The 22,621-nt window shown below is 37.0% G+C and overlaps 1 protein-coding gene across 2 annotated transcripts in view; it reads right to left on the bottom strand.

Moving 5' to 3' along the window:
- Positions 1-22,621, bottom strand: part of parp8 (poly (ADP-ribose) polymerase family, member 8) — a 77,217-nt gene that overhangs the window by 13,147 nt on the left and 41,449 nt on the right. For both annotated transcript variants that reach the window (XM_066712050.1, XM_066712052.1), the window contains exons 6-18: positions 22,194-22,262; positions 19,303-19,397; positions 12,670-12,730; positions 12,397-12,487; positions 11,014-11,080; positions 10,000-10,128; positions 8,085-8,640; positions 7,856-7,909; positions 7,669-7,764; positions 2,916-3,008; positions 2,158-2,283; positions 1,658-1,723; positions 1,192-1,259 (exon numbers count right to left, since the gene is read on the bottom strand). In XM_066712050.1, the coding sequence (XP_066568147.1) occupies positions 1,192-1,259; positions 1,658-1,723; positions 2,158-2,283; positions 2,916-3,008; positions 7,669-7,764; positions 7,856-7,909; positions 8,085-8,640; positions 10,000-10,128; positions 11,014-11,080; positions 12,397-12,487; positions 12,670-12,730; positions 19,303-19,397; positions 22,194-22,262 (1,571 nt within the window). The remainder of the gene's footprint in view (positions 1-1,191; positions 1,260-1,657; positions 1,724-2,157; positions 2,284-2,915; positions 3,009-7,668; positions 7,765-7,855; positions 7,910-8,084; positions 8,641-9,999; positions 10,129-11,013; positions 11,081-12,396; positions 12,488-12,669; positions 12,731-19,302; positions 19,398-22,193; positions 22,263-22,621) is intronic.

Raw genomic sequence — 22,621 nt, 5'->3', positions numbered from 1 at the left:
GCTACGCCCCTGATTATGTATCACAGGTTGCAACTAGTTTTTAAACATATGAGGCCATTGCTTTGAAGCTGTCACCAGGCATTTGGTGAGATTCATACACGGGTATGTCAGTGAGGCTGCTGTCAGTCCAGCATATACCTGTCTGCCAAGGGATGCCTCTGAAACTGGAGCCAAGAATGATGTCAGGCAGTGGGCAGCTTCAAGGGCATTCACCTTCACAAACACAAGCTGACGTCTTAAACAAGACTGTGACTGATTTAGAAGTTTGTAAACTTGTCAGGACGTGGACATAATTGCAGACACCTTACTTAAGCATCTGTCCAAATACAGGGTGATGTATAACGCTTTCATTTTTGAAAGCTGCTACTTGCTCTGTAACTTCCTGATACAAATGTAAGATCAAAAGAATAACTTGGAACAAGAGCAGGCAACCTTTGACCTTCCCTATGACAGCATGGAGGCGAATCTTCAAGGATCTCCGTGTACTGGATTCAATGCAATGACATTTCATCGATTCCAAGCATGAAAAACTAGCATTTCAATTTTTCAGCACTTGATTTTCTATTACAAAGGTCCCCAAATCAAACGATTGACTCTTCTCTGGAGCTTCTCTGATGCAACCATGTGTCTTTCACTAGATGACAGTCAACAGTACACAGCATTACAGCACATTGTTCAGCATCACCGTATCGTCTCATTCTCTACTGAAATATCTTTGTTATTAAAAAAACAAATCCCATTGATTTTGGCATTATTCTTCTGCAAAATGAGCTTTATCAGCTGATATCCAGTCCTGTTCCCCATGTCACTGAAAAATAATCATCTTAATAGTGCCAGTATCCATTTCTGTTTTATAAATCTAAATCTAAACTGAATAGAAACTTGTTGGGTATCTTTCCTTATCTTGCAATATCATGTCGAACTGTAACCATTTCACTTGCAAAGCTGGTGGCACGCCTGAATTAAAAAGAGCCTCCCTTACTGCTACTCCTATTATAGAGTGTGTCTTGTAAGCTCTACTTGGAGCTAAAGATCTGCAAATTGGTAAAGAAAACAATCAACTTATCAGTCTTAAAAAAAACGGCCTAAAAGATAATATCCTTAAACTTGGCAATAAGCCTTCTTCCATTCCCCTTGGAGTGCTTCCCTACGAAGTTCCTTAATTTAATGAAAAGACCATAGACTTTATACCACTGTAAAAGAGGATGAGCCAGGGGATCATGTTTGTCCATCTGCTTCTTAATTTCCAAGTAAGGTGCCTGCAAAACAGAAAAGCACGTCTGTCTCTGTGGATTGTGCACACTGGAGTTTGTCTAATCTTCAGTGAATCAAGCTCATAGACAATAGGCTTTTAGAAGACAGAGCATTACAACTGTGATCTCTGTATATGACGCACAGCCCTCTGAAATCTATGATTACCATTTGTAAACAACTGTCGTATGCAATAACGTGTATCACTTTAATTCTTAGCTATTCCAGTATATAAAAAAAAATGCTTAGGTCTAAATTAGGGAGGTCGGATGAAGGTCTTCGGATTGGAACACTGCTAATTTTAATCTTTCATTCAGCATTATAATAAATGAAATTTTGGTAAATAATTTACGATTGGTGTCCAGTCTTCATTCTTCTGATTTCCTGGATGTTTTATCATGCTTACCTGGGTCATTTCTCTAATTGATGTAAGGCTATCAAGGGCTCTCATCACTCGATCATAGTCCTTTTTCTGTATTTAAAACAATAAATAGAAAATGGAATCAAAACTTGGGCATGGCTTCTTTGAAAAAACTAAATGTGAAAAACAAACTAAAGTAAAACAAAGCCTAATGCAGTGCCATGTGTGCAACCTGTTGTTCCTTTCCACAGAACATGAGCTAATATAATAACATAAAAATTCAGTTTTTATGTTATATTACATTTTCTAATATATCATGTGCATTATAGCTGAAGTTTTAAATTGTAGCCATAATCATAAGCTCAGAAGAGGTGTTTTAATTAGTAAAATAATGTAACAATTGCTTTAAAAAGTTGAATTGCTTTTAAAAGATAAATGGCGGAACAGAAATATTCCACGGAACCTGACATATGTATTTTAACTGCACTAGCATGATTTTGTTATGAGTGAGAACAGGAATAATATTAAAAATAAGGAAAATATACCCGAGGATTAAAGGCCAAGGCTTGAGAATCATTGGGATCAACCACTGAAGGATATGGCTCAAAAATGACAACTTTCCTTGGAGATTCCAGTGCGGATCGACACATGGAAACTAGCAAATCAACAACCTGTAAACAAACAAGCAAAAAAAAGTTACATAAAAAGAAAAATGTATAACTGAATTTTAGGCATTAATGTCAATGTATATAAATTCAAGGCCATTCAACACAGTATGCAGTTGGCAGCTGGTAAGGTTAAATGTCTACATGATGAACAAGAAACAACAAAGAAAGACGGAAAGCTTCAGAAAGCACAAACCCATCTTTCCAGTACATAGTGGCACTCATAATATACAATTATTATTTGATTTGTGTTTGAGAAATGGTCAGACACTGAAATAAAATTAAGCCAGACACGCTGTTGATGCGCTATATTATAATTATAATTCTGCAGTGCAAGATCAGCCAAATATATGATCCAAACACTCAATTAAATTTATATTTGAATGTGTGTGTCACAGTCTCTGATATTGAGCAGTACGAAATCCACATAATGGCCATTGGACTCAAATCACATTATATGAAACAACGAGTGACCTCACTGTTTTGCAAGAAGTATCAAGAGAAAGTATTTCTTCAGAGGTTGATATGCAATGTCCCCTCCCCACTCCCAGTTTAAGAATATTGATAACAGTGGTGCATCTGGGCTTGAATAAATCAGTGACATATCAAGTAAAGTGTGAGTCTTAAGTACACAGCACCTGGGCTCCTGTGGCAATTTCATCTGCAGCTTCATTCATCACTCCCAGTGTTTGGAAAGCAAAAACACACAGCTCCCGTTCGCACACCGTAGGCTATAAGGCAAGAAACAGGCGTTGGTGAAGAGTAGGACTTTTGGTGATAAAAATATATTTTTGACAGATCTCCACTTCAAAATCAAGACACTATTGCAATGAGATCAGTGCACTACAAGGTTGCTCTTAGCTCTATATAAATACATTTCAGTTGGTTCTGGTCCAGATTCACTGGCAACAAAAAAATATTCCTCTGGATTTCTACTCATGTTCCTTTCAGCAATGACAAGTCTGAATATGGTTATCGGCCACTGTATTTTGTAAGGAGTTGTTACAAAGGTGTTACAACAAGGTGTTAATTTACTGAACAATAATTACACAATTTGGCTGATTCATTTTCTAATGACATTGTTAATACAAAACAACAAGCACCGCATTGTATCTGAATGAATGAGGATAGCATTGTGACTATGAACAAGGTTGAAAAAGACAACAAAAACACTAAGATAAGATACAACAATGCAAGCCCTTCTATAATACTTTACACTGGAAACAGGAAATGCAAAAACACTCCAATATGCTGAAACTCTGGAGTGTTCTTATAGGGTTGACATTATTTTCTTTTTAGGGGAAGTTTAAAAAAAAAAAAAAAATTATGCAACTCCTGAGAGGATTACATTTTGGGTTCTCTCCGCAGGGAGAGATGACATAAAATAATCCAATTCTTTCCTTTTACTCTCTCCTTGCAGATTATTCATGTGAATGTAAACCCACCTAATACTACAGCAGAAAGGATTATTTGTCACCATATCCTGTGTGAATGATTTGCTTGTCATGCACTTTTGTAAAGATGCACAGCATCTATCTGTAGCAAAGAAGCTACCGCCTTCCCTTACACCAAAGGAAATCCATAATCAATTATCAATTGACCAGGTGAACAGAATCAGCACTTTTCAAGTCCTCATCTTTAATGGCATGATTGAAGTGCTGGGGATAAATTAATTTCAAAAACTTGAACAAAAATTAATTTGAGTTAATGTTAATAAGGAGTTTATAGATGTATGGAACAATAATACATTGACTATTCACAACACATAATTTAATAACCAGCCAGTGCCTAAATGCTGTGTAGGTTCCAAGTGCAGCTGCACAGAATTGAGGCTTTTATGAAACGCTTCATCAACCTCCGATTAAAATGTATATCAACATCTTTTTGTGCTCTTGAAAAACCCAAGGTCACGCAACATTAGTTATCTGATGTAAGTCAAAATGAATCCATTTTACAGTTCAGCTCCTAGCATAAAATGTAGATAAAAGGCATTTACGATAATAATTACCCCTCACATCACACAACGTCTGAGTTCATACATTTGGAAATATAATGCTGCACTGGTGCAGGATGCTGCATTTAATAGTGAAGAAGAGGAAGAAGAAGAAAGAAGAAGAAATGTCCTAAAAGGTTTAGTTCAGTGTAAATATAGTTTGAGTTTATCTTAATATAATTTTAACATAATTTGTTAAAAAAAACACACACACACACACACACACACACACACACACACCGGGTCTATGGGACAAATGACCAAACACTGTTGGGGATATAGATGCAATAGGATCCACAGGTCTGGCCTGATGAATGTCTTGAATCAATGTTTCTAACAACCAGGCAAGCTACTCAGCAGAAATAAATAGCCTCCTATTTAATAATATTATCTATCAACTATTACTAACATAATCATGTTAAATTAAGAAATTAAGTTACACCCAATTGAAAGATCAATGAATCACCCTCTAAATTTACTCAAAAAATTAATGTGCAGGTGTTTGTGTGTGAGCCTTCTAAAGGGGTATTTTTACAGTTTCTCAATTTTAGCATGAACAGCAATAATGTCCATCATACATATGTTATTTAGGCACAGATCTGGAAATTCCTTTCATTTGTATTTAGTATTATCAAAGGGTAACATTGGGTAATAAACACAGACGTCTTGACAAATCAGTAATGGATATTGCTGTACCTCACAAATAAACTTCTCATCATCCATACTGTTTGTTATGGGGCGTGTGCATATAGTGTGCACTACTTCTGATCAGATTCTTTCCAGACGCAGGGAAATAATAAAAAAAAATAGAGACAGTTTCTATCTTAGCAACGCTATTTTATCTTAAAACAGTTTGGAAACTCCTGTTGAAATACAGTAAGTTCTAACATTTTCACTCGCATCCAGTGTATATACTATGCATCAACAAACGTTTAACCTAGTTAACAGTGAAATATTCATAGGTGATGACAAGCGCTTTAGAATAAAGACATGAACCAAATTAGCGAGAGTGTGGGCTAATCTATTTGAAACCCCCAAAACAGCCTTTGTTGGTGAATGCATTTTATTATCAGAACAATCACAAACTCACTCTGCTGGGTCCTTCAGAAAATGCAGAAGCTGTGCTCTGAATGGTTAAACATGCATCGCTCAGAGCATAGTATCAAGTACGACCATGGGTTCGTTTCTGTCTTTGATGAAGGGAAAGACAGCAATTAAAGTACTTAAATGGACAAGAGAGGGAGTAGATTGATGCCACATATAACTGAAATGATTGGCTTACTACATCATTGGTAATTATGTTACTGTGTGATTGGTAAAAATTATATCTAACTAACCTGAAACATGTTATATGCAAGTCCTATGTTCCCTCTTAAATAGCGGTAATGGGGTCTGTGGTAAATGTAGTGAAGTAAAAAGTACATTATTTTGTTCATAATTGTAGTGGAGTAAAAGTAAAATTACACAAATAATAAACTTAAATAGAGTACAAATACACAAAAAATGTACAATAATGAAGTATTTGTACTTCGTTACTTTACACTCCTGGAGACAGGTGCCTCCTGCCTCCTGTTTCCTAGTTTCCTGCTCCAGGAAAATATTATTTTGTTTAAGGCAAGATATTCCAATCTGACAAAAGGTACCGTTAATATGATTAATGCACTGCAGGGATCTCAGATTTTAACACATGAATATCATTATGAACAAGTGCTGGATGCTATGCTATCGTTTAATCACAAGTGTGCCATTAAATTATGTTTTGTGGCAGCTGCCCGAGTTCAAATGTAAAAAGATTACGTTGATGCCCTGTTTGAGGAATGAGATGCAGTAAACAGCATGCCTCCAGACTTGGAAAAACCCTGAAATGGATGTGGAGGCATGCTGTTCACTACCTAGTTAGTCAAAACCTCTATAAAATTAACTTCTCTCATTTATTTCCGCTCTACCACATTTATCTGCTCAGAGGAGAAAAAGAGTAAGCCCAGGATCAGAGAAAAGATCTTACCCCAGTAACTGTATACAAGTCTTATATGTTTTTATCATTATTATTATTACTATTAAAATAATAAGAATAATATGATTACATAGTTGATTCATATATTGTGCAGACTCTATGGACTGAACAGTTTTATAAGGAATATGGAAAAGCCTTTAAGCTATAGAGATGTTTTGATTGTATTGTTTTTTTAATTTGCTACAAAATTTTGTGCATCATGAACCACCAAATTACATGTAAAACACCCAAAAGGTTACTTATTTACCCATTTCTGGTTGCAGTACATAAAAAAAGAGAGTGAGAAAAATAAACTGATTATGATATTATGCCTTGAAAGAAGCAACTGTTTGATACCAGGGACAGCCTGGTTCCAAATAAGTGAGAAGAGCAATATAGAGTAATCAAAAGAAATCAATGCTGTTATGCACTTAGAGAAGAGAGAGCAGCGTATCATCTGACTGCACGGACCGTAGACTATCACTAAATCAGAGAACCAAGAGCTTGATCTTTCACATTACGCTGGCATGTCCAGGCTGTCACCATGACATCCTAATTCTTACAACAAATTTGCGCCCCCTTGTCCGTCCCAATGCCTTTCTTCGACTCACTATGCTTATTACACACTTCTGTCATCCCTGCAGAAATTACAGCCCCACTCAGAAAAGTCTGAATGCTTGTCTTTGTCATTGGATGAATCCAAACATTAATAGCTATAGTTTCCACTTTGAGGGCAACAGCAGCGTGAATTGTGCTGTGAATGTGGGACAAGCATCATGGGATTTCCAGTCATCATGTCCCCTGCCAACAATGCAAGGTCTGTGGGGGTATTAGACAGAGTGAACATGTTTCTTCGGGTACAGGCTGTGCCAGACACACCCACGGAAAGTGAAATTGATTTCTCAGTCACATTTAAATGGACTTGGCAAGGCAAAAAAAAAAAAAAAAAAAAATCACTCAGTCCCTGAATTTACACGACACAGTCTTCCAAAAACAGCTGCGTTCAGAATTATAAATTGCAGGAAACTATCAGAATATGTCTCCATGACATGCATTCTCCCCCATTTTCAAGTATGTAATTTCTGGGTGCTATTTTTCACAGAATGTAGTTTTGGAGTATTTAGATACAATTTCCAAAAGCTGAAATCATTTTTGAAAAATTTTCATGCTCAGTTTAGTTTTCTACCTTCTGCTGCATCATTTGGTCTCGACTGATCTGATGCATGATTGGGAAAGGTGTTCCTATTCTCCATATAACATTATTAAAAGTCAAATGATGCTGTGTTCCAATGCATTACAAAAAACATAGTTTGAACAACGATGTCAGTGTCTCTCTTCAGGATTTAGACTTTGAAACCATTATCTAACATCCACATCATTGACACAATCAAAATAAATCACTTACTCTCAACATTGGTCCATTCTGGAACACATGTGGCTCATCACACACAACACAGTACTCATTCAGAACTGGTATCCTCTGGCCAGCGTACTCCATGGTCTAGAAAACAAACAACATTTTATAATTTAACAGAATTAACTACATTAATAAGTTGACGTGAGATCATTCAGGAAGCTTGAAAACGACTTACCTGGACAAGAAACCCACGATCTCTCACTGGGATTGACTTCGCACCACAGTTTGGCTACCAAAGAGGAAAGGAAAATATGTTAGTTATACACACTCATCATCAAAGAAACCTTAATGCACTCAAGGAGAATTCTTAGGACATTGTGGGCTAGTGCCATCTTACGAGAGCAGAGGTCACTGTGCCTCAGTAGGAAGTGAGGAACTGCGGCGTCCTTCCCTTGCATACTTACAGTTGGCTGGGAGGACAAAGATGGCGCCAGGATGCCGATGAGCCCTGAGGTAAGAGAGAGTCGCCTGCCCTCAGAAACAGGCTCCTTGAAGAGCTCCGTCTTGCCCATTTTGGTGTTGCTCGAGTAGGACCGGCTGAGCAGCCTGTGGTGCTTGAGTCCGTCCAGCTCCTCTGTCCGAATAGTGCTGGAGCAGGACCGGCTCAGGAGCTTATGTGGTTTAAGGGTGCTGTTGTGCTCACATCTGGGATCTCCTGAATACGACCTGGGGAGAAGTTTATGAGGCTTCAAAGAGGCACAATCGTCCTGCTTGGTGGAGGCAGAACAGGGCCGGTTCAGGAGTTTGTGGGGTTTCAAGGCCACGGTCTGCTCAGCCCTGGGGTCACTGGACAGAGAGCGGCCCAGAGGTTTATGAGACTTGTTGGCACATCCATCCTCAGGCTTGACGGTACTCGAGCAAGTCCTGCGCAACAGTTTGTGCGACTTTGAAACTCCATCTTGCTCTGGCTTCAGTTTCGTTTTAGTCTTTCCGCATCCAGGAGGGGGGTAACTTGGTGACCTGGGAGGGCAGAATACTATTTTAGCAATTTCATCACTTTCGTGTCAGTAATGTAGATACAGCTGATGACAGGTTAAAGAGAAAATACTGGGGATCCAAAGAACATAGTATTTTTAATCATCATAGTTGCTTAAAAGATTAAACTAACCATCTCTGTCTTCATTGTTCAAGTCCTAATTGGGTTATAGGTGTATAAATAAGAATACATTGTGCCCTAAGGCTCTTCATTTATGTGTTTGTTATTTGTAATACATATAACACGATCTCACAAAATTACACAAATTCCAGTTCAAAGAAGTGAATTAGGTGCTAATGTAGAGTTTGTAAAAAAAATTAGTTAAAGCCCTGCTTTCTATGATTAGTAAAATATATAAATGCCTTATTAAATAGTGACCCCCTTTAGAAACAAACAAGATGTTTACAAGATTGTGTTTCTTCTTCTTTACAATGTATTCCACATCAGTGTATTCTAAAGCAGACCCACCTTGCTTTGACACAGTGCTACTTTGAAACACGCACAAAGTGTGTGTAGGTGTGCCAACAGAGCATGTTTCCATGACCTTTGCAAACAATACCAACAACTGAAACATGAAGAAGTGGAACTAAAATGGGTTTCATTTTCGAATATGTCCTACTTCACTTTTTAAAGTTATAAACCTTTATAAAAAATAAAAAAAACACTTTGCTTAAATGGTTAAAAATGGGAGATCTACCACATTGTTCTACCCCCCCTTATTTGCTCCTGATACTGAACACAGAAACATCTGAAAGAATATAATCATTATTGTTATAGGGCATGCTAGCTCAAAACATAAAACCCATCAACTTTCATTACTGGAAGACGCTTTTCAAAGCAATTTGTGGACACAAATGTAATATAAACCCGAAAATACACTGGTCAGCAACTAGCAAAACCATTACAATGAGTAGCATCCCTTCTAGAAGACTTTGGACTTGCTATCTTTGGATAAATCAGATCAGGATTTCTGTTTCAGGTGAGGATGGTTTCTCATACCACTGGGGGGAAAAAAACACTAGAATTAAACATTAAATAAAATTGTTACAGTAAGCAGAAATCCCAGTGGCAGGACTGGCATTACTCTGGACTAACACCATCAGTGTAAAGCTGTAGATGTGACAAAAAACAACCATTACATCTTACTAATATCAGTATCACAAATAGTTTAATTAGGATTGAAATAAATTCATTTAAAATGTATTATTTGGATTAAAAAAAGAAAAACATGCAATACAATATTGTTTGACATAATATAATGTAAAATTATATTCAGTTATAATTGTACAAAATATAATTTGTCCTTCACCTAGATGTGCTTGTGTTTATTTCCCTGTTTTTACCTGCGCAGTGTTGAAAAGATGTGCAGTGGAGATTTCACCTTCTTGTCCGTCTGTTTTTTGCTGTGTGGGCAATTTAATTTTTCTTTACTTTGATGCTTCCATTGCTGTGTGACAAATGTCTGCATAATCCTGAAAGAAATGAAAATGCATTTTAAATCACACTGAGCCAAGAAAAAAAAAGTGCTAATGACCTGACGTTGTGACTTGAGTCCCGGGGAACAGTGACAGCGTTGCAGTGCTGTTGACATTACATATATAGACAGCCATTGCAATAACTGGTCAACTAGTCCATGTGTGGGCCAGACTGCAGAAAATAGAAAAACGTCATTTACAGGCAATATCTTTCTTGGGTGTCCATTTACTATTGAGCACTGAAGCTTCATTACTTTTGATGTTGTTTATTTTCACTGAAATTGCAAATGTTTGGCTGTTAATATGAATAAGTGTATGAAAGTCAAAAGTGGCATAGGCATGTCACTGTGGCAGGTACACATCATCAAACTGGGGCAGGTCCTTCTGCTGCAAACTAATAATTTATCATTAGATCATCAACATGTTTGTTTTAAAAGAACAGTTCAAAATATATTTTTAAAAGGACAGCAATCACAATTAAAACATGAAAATGGCCCAGGCTCTAGATAAAACTAATATTTGTCTTCTGAGTTTTGCAAAGCTTGAAAATGCCTGCTCTTTGGAAAAGTAATCCATGTAGGCCTGTGGCTACTGAAAATGCTATTAAGTTTACATGATTGGAAAATAATTTTGATAGACTAAATGAGGACTGTTGTTGTTTTACCCATCACAAAATTATATTAATTGAGGAACACAACGCAAATGAGTCCTGGCAACACAAATAAGTTTACCTACAATTACTAGTCTCATTTAAATAAGTATGCATAACTGTAACGTTTATCAAACAACATCTAGATACCAGAGTTGCAACACTGGACTAGATGTCCTCCAAATCACTATCACAATGCATTTTCTTCTCCTACCTTTTTTAAACAGACTTACTTTTTCAGTTGATGTCCTAGCCCAAACCTATCCTTTGTAGAAACCTGGAATACATCCACTGTTGGAACTAAAACAGATAAATCACATCAATATATCAATTTATATCACTATCAAGATGAATCCTATGTTACATTGGTTCAAGGTTTCTCATATTACCTGTCACAGTCATATCATAATACTGTTATTGGCTAATATGAATAAACAGGTGGAGACATTTTTATTGCACAGCTAATATCTATGTTGAATACATTTTTATTTTGTTCATACTTACACACATACATAGAGTATATTATATATACAGACGAGTGACAAATTAAAGGAAAAACCAACATGAAGTGTCTCAGTAAGGTGTTGGGGCACCATGAGCCGCCAGAACAGCTTCAATGCTCTTGGCACAGATTCCTCCAGTAGAGTCCAGAGACTCGTAGAATGGAACACCAGGAACACTGTAGGGGTCAAGCAGTCAGGCCTGTGAAGGATGACTCATCTGACCATATCACTTTATTCCACATCTCTGTAGACCAGTGCCTATGGTTTTTGCACTCTCAAATGTGCATTTGTCTTTGTAATGAGGGGTTTATGCACTGCCATCTTGATCCAAAATCAAAGTCAACTGGGCCTGCTCAGCACTTTTATACATGCCACAGAGCATGACAGGATGTTAATTGCTTAATTCTATCATACAGTACACCTGTTAGGAGGCATCTGCATTACTTATTTTCCTCCACTCTTTTATTCAGGTTTTTCCTTTAATTTGTCACCCGTCTGTGTGTATATGTGTGTTATATATATATATATACACATATACACACACACACACACACACACACACGTATACACACATATATACACACACACACACTTTTGTTTTTAAAATGCTGCAAGTCTTTGTTACTCCACCCTTTGCCTTAATTACAATACCAGCAGCAATTGATGACATTATGATATGATGCGATGATTAACTGTCAGTTCATGGAAGCAAATGTGCAAGATAGATTTTCAGAGTTTCATGAGGGTCTGTGGCATCTTCTTGGGAGTGTTTAACACCAATCATCTCCCAGCAGTTCTGGAAGGGATTTAAATCTGTGCAAAACCGTTTCCCCAGCCACAGCAGACAGCTGATTGACATGTTAACATTACCCTCTATCAGTACTTATTAATGGAGGTATTACATGTAAATACATTTGGACTGATGCAATTTATACACCTGCATGCATGCATATTTTCATCATTTCACAACAGATGCATACATATTCAATATGACAATCTGGGATAACAGATCCTGCGAGACAGTTTATTGAAATAACCTGTCATTTAATCATGAAGTTATCATCGTGTGTAGGAAAACTGATGTCAGTGCCTGGTACTGAGTACTTTTCTTACCTGGGCCATTCAGATACTGAGTCAGTGAGCAATGCAAGCGCACGATCACGGGCTCCTTCCTGATCACATCCCAGGCAAGGGCAATCTCCTCCTGTCAAAACATTGTTTAAGTATTTAAGACTTCCAGGAAAATATTTGTTCTAGGCCATAAAAGCTCAAACAATATCTTGCCACTTTCCACCAGTAAACACACATTTTAGGGGGTTCTGCCAGCAAACACATGAAAATTACTTCAGATTTAAAGGAAAACAAATGTATATGTAGAGAACTTACATCGAGGAAGCTGACATCAATATGCAAATCAATGTCAACATCATCAATTGCACCATATTCCCTGGAAAACAGAAGCAAAACATATTTTTCATCTGAATAAATGTCTGTGGAAAATAATCAATACAGACTCCATTTACGCAGCTTATCTTGTCATTATCTTCCACATTATTTTTTAACTGAATTAATACATACACTACCATTCCAAAGTTTGGGGTCACTTAGAAAGTTCCTTGTTTTTCGAAAGAAAATCATTTTTTGTCCATTAAAATAACATCAAATTGATCAGAAATACAGTGTAGACATTGTTAATGTTGTAAATGATTATTGTAGCTGGAAATGGCTGATTTGTAATGGAATATCTACATAGGCGTACAGAGGCCCATTATCAGCAACCATCATTCCTGTGTGCCAATGGCACGTTGTGTTTGCTAATCCAAGTTTATAATTTTAAAAGGCTAATTGATGATTAGAAAACCCTTTTGCAATTATGTTAGTATGGCTGAAAACTGTTGTGCTGATTAAAGAAGCATTAAAACTGGCGTTCTTTAGACTAGTTGAGTATCCGGAGCATCAGCAACTGTGGGTTCGATTACAGGCTCAAAATGGCCAGAAACAAAGAAGTTTCTTCTAAAACTCATCAGTCTATTCCTCTTCTGTGAAATGAATGCTATTCCATGTGAGAAATTGCCAAGAAACTGAAGATCTTGTACAACGCTGTGTACTACTCCCTTCACAGAACAGCGCAAACTGGCTCTAACCAGAATAGAAAGAGGAGTGGGAGGCTCCGGTGCACAACCGAGCAAGAGGACAAAAGTGTAAAGTGTTATGGACAGACGAATCTAAGTTTGAGGTGTTCAGATCACAAAGAAGAACATTCATGAGACACAGACCAAATGAGAAGATGCTGGAGGAGTGCTTGACGCCATCTGTCAAGCATGGTGGAGGCAATGTGATGGCCTGGGGGTGCTTTGGTGGTGGTAAAGTGGGAGATTTGTACAGGGTAAAAGGGATCTTGAAGAAGAAAGGCCATCACTCAATTTTGCAATGCCATGCCATACCCTGTGGACGGCGCTTGATTGGAGATGATTTCCTCCAACAACAGGACAATGACCCAAAGCACAGCTCCAAACTATGCAAGAACTATTTAGGGAAGAAGCAGTCAGCTGGTATTCTGTCTATAATGGAGTGGCCAGCACAGTCACCTCAACCCTATTGAGCTGTTGTGGGAGCAGCTTGACCGTATGGTACATAAGAAGTGCCCATCAAGCCAATCCAACTTGTGGGAGGTGCTTCAGGAATCATGGGGTGAAATCTCTTCAGATTACCTCAACAAATTGACAACTAGAATGCCAAAGGTCTGCAAGGCTGTTATTGCGGCAAATGGAGGATTCTTTGACGAAAGCAAAGTTTGAAGGACACTATTTCAATTAAAAATCATTATTTCTAACCTTGTCAATGACTATATTTCCTATTTATTTTGCTATATTTCCTATTCAAACTCATTTCATGTATGTTTTCATGGAAAACAAGGACATTTCTAAGTGACCCCAAACTTCTGAACGGTAGTGTACATCCCTGTGTATACAAATACCATGTCATACAAATGCATATATTTTGGGGGTTTGATACAAAAGTATGTTGTCTTGCCTAATGTATGAATGTTTAGTACGCAGTCCTACATGAGAGCAGTGGTTCAATTGCACATAAAGCAAATCTGTACTCTGGGATTTTCAATAAGTACACTGGTAAATTGTTATATGGGGCACAGTCCAATAATGTGAAAGCAGACTTCCAACCAGTAAAGTACTTTTATTGCTCAGATGGCTAAATCTTCTATGATGAAAACAAATGGCTTAAAATGACAACTAAATAAGAATGACATATGAGAACATTTCCCACGTTAACATTCTCTATATAATGTGTGAATTGAAGGATTATTATTCCCAAACCCTGCAGTCTGTAATTCAAATGTAACTATACACCAGCACAATACTTAAAATCAACAAAAATTAACAAAACATAGCAGGTAGGATACCTGAGCTAACTTGTAATTAATTGACAAAGTGCAGTACATGAGGCATATACACTCAATTGCTCATCCACTAGGCATTAGCAGTCTCACCCACAGATTTGTGTATGCGAACACTCAGCCATACCTCAAGTCTAACAATGGTGTGATTTTCACAACACGATAGCTAAAATAATAAACTGTAAAAAGTGTGTTTTTTTATGTCATCTTGTGCAGGCTGGCCTTCACACAACCTGTTATTATAAATCACACACGTAACCACTCGCATTTAACTGTCCTGAAACGTCGCTGGTAACTGAAGAATTTTAAATACTGATAATGCTATGCATGGGATGACATTTATACATAAGATAAGAAGTGTAGGAATTTTTGGAAATGCTGCTCTGTGACTCTCATATGATTTACAATATAGTAAAGAAGTACTGCGGTGGTCATAACCATTCATTAATGTTAGTGTTGCCTAAATCTAATCAAGGGTGTAACTTTTTTTTATTTATTTCTGCTTTAGATTCATGCAATTTTCTTTATTCATTATTATGTATTCTAATTTAAATTACATACCTCATGGGCCTTCGACTGTGCAAGTTTGTGTTCTATACAACACCTCGTAAGCTTTATATTGCAAACAAAATTAAATTAAATGTCCCCATTTATACAAGTATCTAGGACAGTTTTATATACAAACAAACAAATATATTTGTGTCATAGATTATATTTAGTAGAAATAGAATGAAAATTACATAATTAAACTGAAATGAAAATAGGTTGAAATAGGTGATCATAAACAAAAAATGTAAACGCAAAATTAAGCTACAGTACTATTTGGAGCTTTTCTTTCTTTTTATGAAAGAATACAATAGACAACATTACTTCTGAAAAGTCTCCCAAATTGCCATGCCTGGTAAACTGAGCATGATCAGAGTTGTTGGGAACTATGTGTCCTTTTGTACTGTTGTACAGTCAATCCAGTATATGACAGGAGCAACACTGCACACTTGTTCTGAATAACTGCACAGGTTCTGGGTGCCCTGCCGAGCAAGACCTGCTATTGATTGGGTTACTTTTATGTCACACAGAGCCTGTGCAGAAATGGCCATTACTGGAGCTGAGAGGTGGGCTGTGCTATGATGTCTGGGGGCAGGTGGGCGACGGGGGGCTTCGGCGGGGGAGTGCAGAGTGAGCACTGTGTGGGCTTGCAGACTAATTGGGCTCACAGAGCTGAACACCGACATAGTCAAAAGAGCCAAGAGTGGAAAACCCAAAACTCAGCATCCTGCTGCACCAGCCCTAGCATTAATTCAGCCCTCAGACCCTAACTAGGGACAGCAGTTAAAATTAGCTTAGTTACATAAAAGTGTAGTTCACTTCTTGACAACGGGGAAAAAAAGTATGATTAAATCTCCACTAATGGAGAAAGGCATAGACATTTGTGGGTGTAAGGTTGGAGGCATAATACTTTATGGGGATAAAATGTCAGTAATTATGTGCAGGGAAACACATCTGAAAATTCATTACTTGTTTGGAAAAGGTCCAACCACACATAGCACTCAGATCTCAACTGTGTATAAGTGCATGAACTGGAGGTAACACCTCCTCCCGTCTTGAAGCTTAATGAAGCTTAACAAAACACAGACAAGCAAACTAATAATGTTTAAATACAATATTGATTATTTTAATTATACATTAATGCCATTCAGTAATATGACCAAACTCGAAGTGCTACTCATCATAGTTAGTTGTTGTGCTTTTTACAATTGTGTGATGTTGCTTAGGCTGACATATCTCAATACATCCTGGAGGTTTGCAAACAATGCCTAGCAGAAGATTTTTTTATTTTTTTTTGGTTTGCTTGTTTTTATTTATTTTCCTCTGATTAATTGGTGTTCCTCAGGAAGTCTGAATCTATTAAGGACCATTAAGGTTGGGCAATTATCTGGAAAACATATGCCAAGAAATGGGTTTTAGCTTGAAAGGCTCATACTGGAATTCTCTACAAAACAAACACAATCCAGAATAAACGAACAGTGACGAACAAGCCAAGAAATTACAGCTTCCAGACTGTACCGGTTTGCTACATGCATTATTGTATTTAAGGGTGCTATGCAGACCCTGATGCAAAACTTCAGGCTAACAGTTTCCATGGTAATACACCACTCTCCACTGTCTGCAAACTGGGTTCTCTGAAAATATAATCCTCCTTTCACCATGAAAGATAATTCAGGCCAAATTAAACAACTGAGTCACCACCAGTAGCTAGGATTTTCTACCTAAATGCAGTTTGTATATTTTCTTTCACCACCTATAATCACAGTTCATTTTCTACATCAAAGCATCATCTTTATTATGAACCTCAGAGGCGAGCATTAAAGTATAAAAAGTATAAAATATATCTGATTCAAGAATTGGTTTTAGTTTTAGAAAATAACATTTATTATTTAACATGACAAAGAAAAAAAAAAAAAAATATATATATATATATATATATATATATATATATATATATATATTAGCTTATAATTGTGCCATAATCTTTAATGGAAGAGAAGTGAATCGCGTGCACTACACAAGCAAACAGCACCACCACTGCTTAAGGCAGCAAGCAACAAAACTGGGTACTTGTTTCAGCAAAGCAGTGCAGAACATGAATACATTCTCCTGTGCACAAATACAGTATATCATTTGATAGACTTATTTACAAAATGTTTTCCTTTTTTTGGTTTGTTTTTTAGTTTTTTTTTAGTTTTAGTTTTTTTTATATATAGACTATATTGACTCCAGATTTGCTGCAGTCTCGTGTCACTTTAAAGGGCCACCCAGTCTGTACCAGGACATGAATGTGTTGTGCTCTGGGTGCAGGTTAACCGCCTCAGTGTCTGTACGATGACAGGTAAAGTATATTACCTCACGAATCACTTTTGCAACAGTGGATGAGCTAGGACCTCTTGTATAAAACCAGGTCCAGGATGCCTTCTGCTGTTAATTTGCCTCATTACATTTTACGAACAAATGACCTGCTGGAGATGACAGATTAAGATAAAGGGTTCCAATGAAAGCTCAGAGGCTAAACAACCTTTCATTTCCATTTCTCTCGTGACTTGTAGGGCTGTAATCATAGTGGCAAAGCTGACCCCGGTGGACCTTCTGCACAGAGCTGGAAGGCTTGTGCCGTGACGGCAGGTTCTGGGCTCTGTAACCCATAAATCAAGCACCACACTGGTTGTTAAGACAGCCAGAGAGAAGGCTTGGAAGCCCGTTCATCCATCTCTGTGACGTACTATGAGAGAAAATGCTGCTGACTGCCTGGGCACCGAGATGAAAAAGCAGGTTATCACAGTCTACATCATTCTTCACAGCAGTCAGAGCAACACAGAAGTTCAGGGTGCTTTTTAAGCGTCCAGCCGGGCTCAAGCACAGCAAGCACTGTAATTGTGCTCTGTATATTATTTTTTAAGCATTTTGATAATATTAACAAATACACACAGACACTTATACATAAACATATATATGTGTGTGTATATACACATACATACACACACATATATATATTCCTGATCCCTCTAGCCCAAAGAAGCAAAAAACACAACACACCAAATGCCAGTTCCTGACGAGTGGGGTTGGTACACCCGTTGACATTATCAAAACCGGCTTATGTACACAATGACCCTTGTTAGCTGTGGTTGAAAGTATTCAGTCTTCCTTCAAAACAATGATATATGGCCAGTCATTTCGTTTATTAAATAAACTTTTTTATCAATACTTTCTTTTCAGACTTTGTTGAACTGAGTAAACTTTAAGGATTCCATTGGGCTGACCCGAGTTAAGACCTGTGGAAACACTTTTGTTAAGACTATCCACATGGACCTGTACTTTGATTGCCACGATAAGGTAAATTAATGATCGATACGATTTCACACCTTATAATATCCTTATAAGATATGGAAAAGTGCTGGCAGATTCTGAAACTGATCATTCATGTGTCATTTAACCTGTTTATACGACGTTTATAACAAGACATCTACTGTAACCATGTACCTCACTTGTTCCAACCCTGGGTAATTTACTGACACGGTTATAATTGTATTTTGTAGCAGCAGTTCTTCTGATCATAAACACACCAACATTGTTTTAAGGGAGATCCAGACATTTTCAAAGGTCCCAGGTGGTATTGATCATATATTTATATAGTTGCCATAAAAATAAATACAGTCTCAGGGACATATGTTTCACAGTATGTTGCAGAGGAAAAGGTGACTGAATGTTCACTTATTAGGGTCCCATAATGGCAGTTTCTGGCCACACAAAGAACAACACAATTCAACCTGACTACAGTAATAGCTGCACTTCTTTGTACAACTGCAGAACCCGTTGCGTTTACACTGCACTGTCAGCTTCAAACACTCAAACACAGAGAAAGTCTCGCTCAAAGTGTTATTCGTAAAAACCCTGAATATTCATAAGATTCTTGCGGTCTCTTTTAAATGCGTGTCATCTCAATACCACACTGAAGGTCTTACAAAGACAAGATAAAAAAAAAAAAAAAATTAAAAAATACACAGGATACAACAATGGGGCTGTGGGTTTTGAGAGAATATGTTCCGCTCTACCTGAGAGATACTGCGTGAGGTCCATAGATGTCTCTCACGGCTGCCAAATCCGCCTCAAGCTGTGGGTGCTTGTGGAGCTCTCCGTCGTAGTTAACCTGGGAAAGAGACGTGAGGTCAGCTGATTGATGGCATTGCCAGTATACAATTTAATACATCAAATCTCTTAACCTCCCCATATATAATTTAAAGGGAGCCATTCTTTAAAACCTGCAGCTGCAACTTGTGCTCCAGAGGAAGATTAAAGAACGGTGACAGAGAGCCTTTGTGAGCTTAAAAAAAAAAAAAAAGAGCTTGAATTGTTTGTTAGGATCTCTACAGAGAACCAGAGCTCCCCTTATCAGTATGCCTGTCTAAAGTTTCAGCTTAAACACTAGAAACCCAGGGAATGTAATTTTAATACGAGCAACATAAAAGCAGCTTAGAGAGGTCTCTGAACATCATAATACCTTTTGTTCTGTTTCTCACCCAAAAGATAGTGTAAAACAAACAGGATAGCAGTTCTGTGTGAACATATTTGAAGTGTAATATATACAGCTTTAATCAGGTTTTTAAAAATTAAAAATGTGCAAGGAATATTCCAATCTTCAGTGGTTTACAGAACAAATATTTTCTTATTCAGTTTTTTTCACCCTTTGTTAAACCTGTAAATCAAATTTAACCCCCTAACCCCCACAACTTTGAGGTGGAGTGCCCAACGCATTGTCCTGTACAGTGTGTGCATCCATCTTTTTGTTTTGATAATCATATGGGGCTGATGTTCGTCTTCCCGTTCTGTTTAACGGTTTTTAGCTGTACCCATACTTTATGTAGTCCAGGAAGCATGCATCTTTTAGGCTGAAAGTATGATTTTTTTGTGCTGTTTTATATTGAATGGACTTTACATTTTTCAGTATGAAGAAGGATTTGCCATAAAGTCAAGAGCCTCAAAGCTTTCAGAGACCTTTAATAAAAGTTTCTATATTGATATGTATATATATATTTGATTTCCCCAGTTTTCTGAGTTTTCTTTCCTACATTGTAATTGTTGTTTGTTCTTTAATTGCAAACTGCTGCCACTGCCAGCTGAAATGTCCCACTTCTCAAAGAGACTATTCTAGTAATATGCAGTCTGCTCAAAAGAAAAAGCATGAGGTAATATAACTGTGCTGTAGAGGAATTTATTATTATTGATCCTGCTATTTCAATGGAATGGTGACCTTTCTGATATGCCATTCTGACTTTTACGGTGAAGACAAATACAGCTATGAATGTAAGCATCATTATAGAAAAGTAAAAGCGGTATTAAGTACATTATTCAATTAAAAATACCACCAAAAATAAGACGCCCTTGTAAGCATGTCCCTTCAAAGTCTATTGGAGCATTAACAAAATGTTAATTTGGTTAGGTGAAGTAAATACTATTAATAACTATTCAAAATGGGTTACAAATGGAAATTTTAAACAGTGCTGGGAAGTTAGTGAGTCAAACAAGTATGAAAATGGGAAACATTTCAACTATAAACTTTTGTATTAATATTATTTTGCAGCATGCAAATCGTTATAAAATATAGTTGCCTTCATTTAATCAAGCAGTCCCAAGAGAGTGGAAATAAATGTGCAGCAGATACACTTCCAGATGAAAGACTTGGTTACTGCTCCAAATTAAAAGCAGTCCCTCGAAATTACATAGCAGGGTCAATTTAACAAATTGATTAGTTCAACATTCATCTGCCACACAATTAAACTATTGCTAAGGCCAATAAACCAGGTTGGAGCATAGCGCCAAAGATGATGAATATGCAAAGTAAGCTGCAGACAACCCTTCTTAACCAATATGGAGAATGAGGAAACACTTTTTAACTTTCCATACTGTAGTTACAATTATTAACAAACTCCTGAAGATTTAAATCTTATTAGGATTGTACTTCTGCCACATTTACAGAACTGCAAACATAGGCTTTGTTTATATTGGTATGTTTTCTCCTGTTTACCAAAACAACAAATGAATAGTAGAAGCTACTAAATCAAACATATTGTGCATCTCAGTTATTGCTACAGCACCACAGTTATGTTTTCATTTCCCCACATAAATTAGGAAACAAACCAGATAGCCTTTCTGGTCAATGTCTTTATAAAGCTACATTTATATTGTGTACAGAACTCGTGTGATGGAAGAAAGTGTATTTTATTTTCTATTCCAGTTCATAAAGATATTTTCCATAGTTGTTGTATACCTTTTATCTCTTCACAGCAAAACAACTTCAGTTTTGCATTTATTCATTCAATTGTTTTAGGTTCATGTCTGTGAAAGTCTTGTTTTAACATGCCATTTCTGGCATTTTGAAATGGACAGCAGTGACATGTTAAAACAAGACTTTCATATGGCCGTTCATTTATTTCAATGAACTTCAAACAATATGAAATGACTCTGCAGTCAGGCCCTGACAGTACAAGTTTGTTCAACAGACTGAAAGAGAAATTGCCTTGCAAGGAAAAAGGTACATTGCAAAAGATGCTGAGTATTTATTTGCAATATTTTGCTATATTTATTTGCAATACATAAGCATCTCTGATCTGTAAGTGTTGAACACCATGAAAAAGAAAATCTGAATTCACAGCTTTATACCTTTAATATACTGGAATATATATTAAGGGACAAGCATATGTATGCATGTAAGAATTAATGTATGTACAGTATATGCATAGACATAAAACATGTCTAAATGTCACTGTAATGTCTTGATAAGAATTATTTGAAACATTCCCTTCCTTGCAAACAAAACACAAGCCTATAACCACTCATAGATCATATGCGTCTGTTGCTTACTTGATGTGTGTGTAGTAACAGCACTATAATGTGGAGGTGCATCTATTAAAGTAGGAGCAGAATGTATTTATTTTGAGCCGCTCACCTGACCACCATAATAGAACTCTTCCGAGTCATTGTCCCCTTCAGAGTCCTCCTCTATGGCATTGTGGCACTGAAAGGCAAATGGGTTTTGAGCTAGATCTCAAGTTTCCTCTTTATAGCAGGCGATGTCTTCCATTTTGAAATGCATAGGAAAGTAATTAGACTGGAATTAAAACTATTGTGCAGACTATGTGACTATGAAAGAAGGAAGAAAATTATCCCTATATTATGTGTGTGTTTTATTTATTTATATATATATATATATATATATATATATATACAGTGAGGGAAAAAAGTATTTGATCCCCTGTTGATTTTGTACGTTTGCCCACTGACAAATAAATGATCAGTCTATACTTTTAATGGTAGGTGTATTTTAACAGTGAGAGACAGAATAACAACAACAAAATCCAGAAAAACGCATTTCAA

This window comes from Amia ocellicauda, chromosome 8 (assembly GCF_036373705.1).
Source record: "Amia ocellicauda isolate fAmiCal2 chromosome 8, fAmiCal2.hap1, whole genome shotgun sequence".
Lineage (NCBI taxonomy): Eukaryota > Metazoa > Chordata > Actinopteri > Amiiformes > Amiidae > Amia > Amia ocellicauda.
The sequence above is the reverse complement of the archived record's forward strand: the minus strand, read 5'-3'. Positions and strand labels throughout refer to the sequence as shown.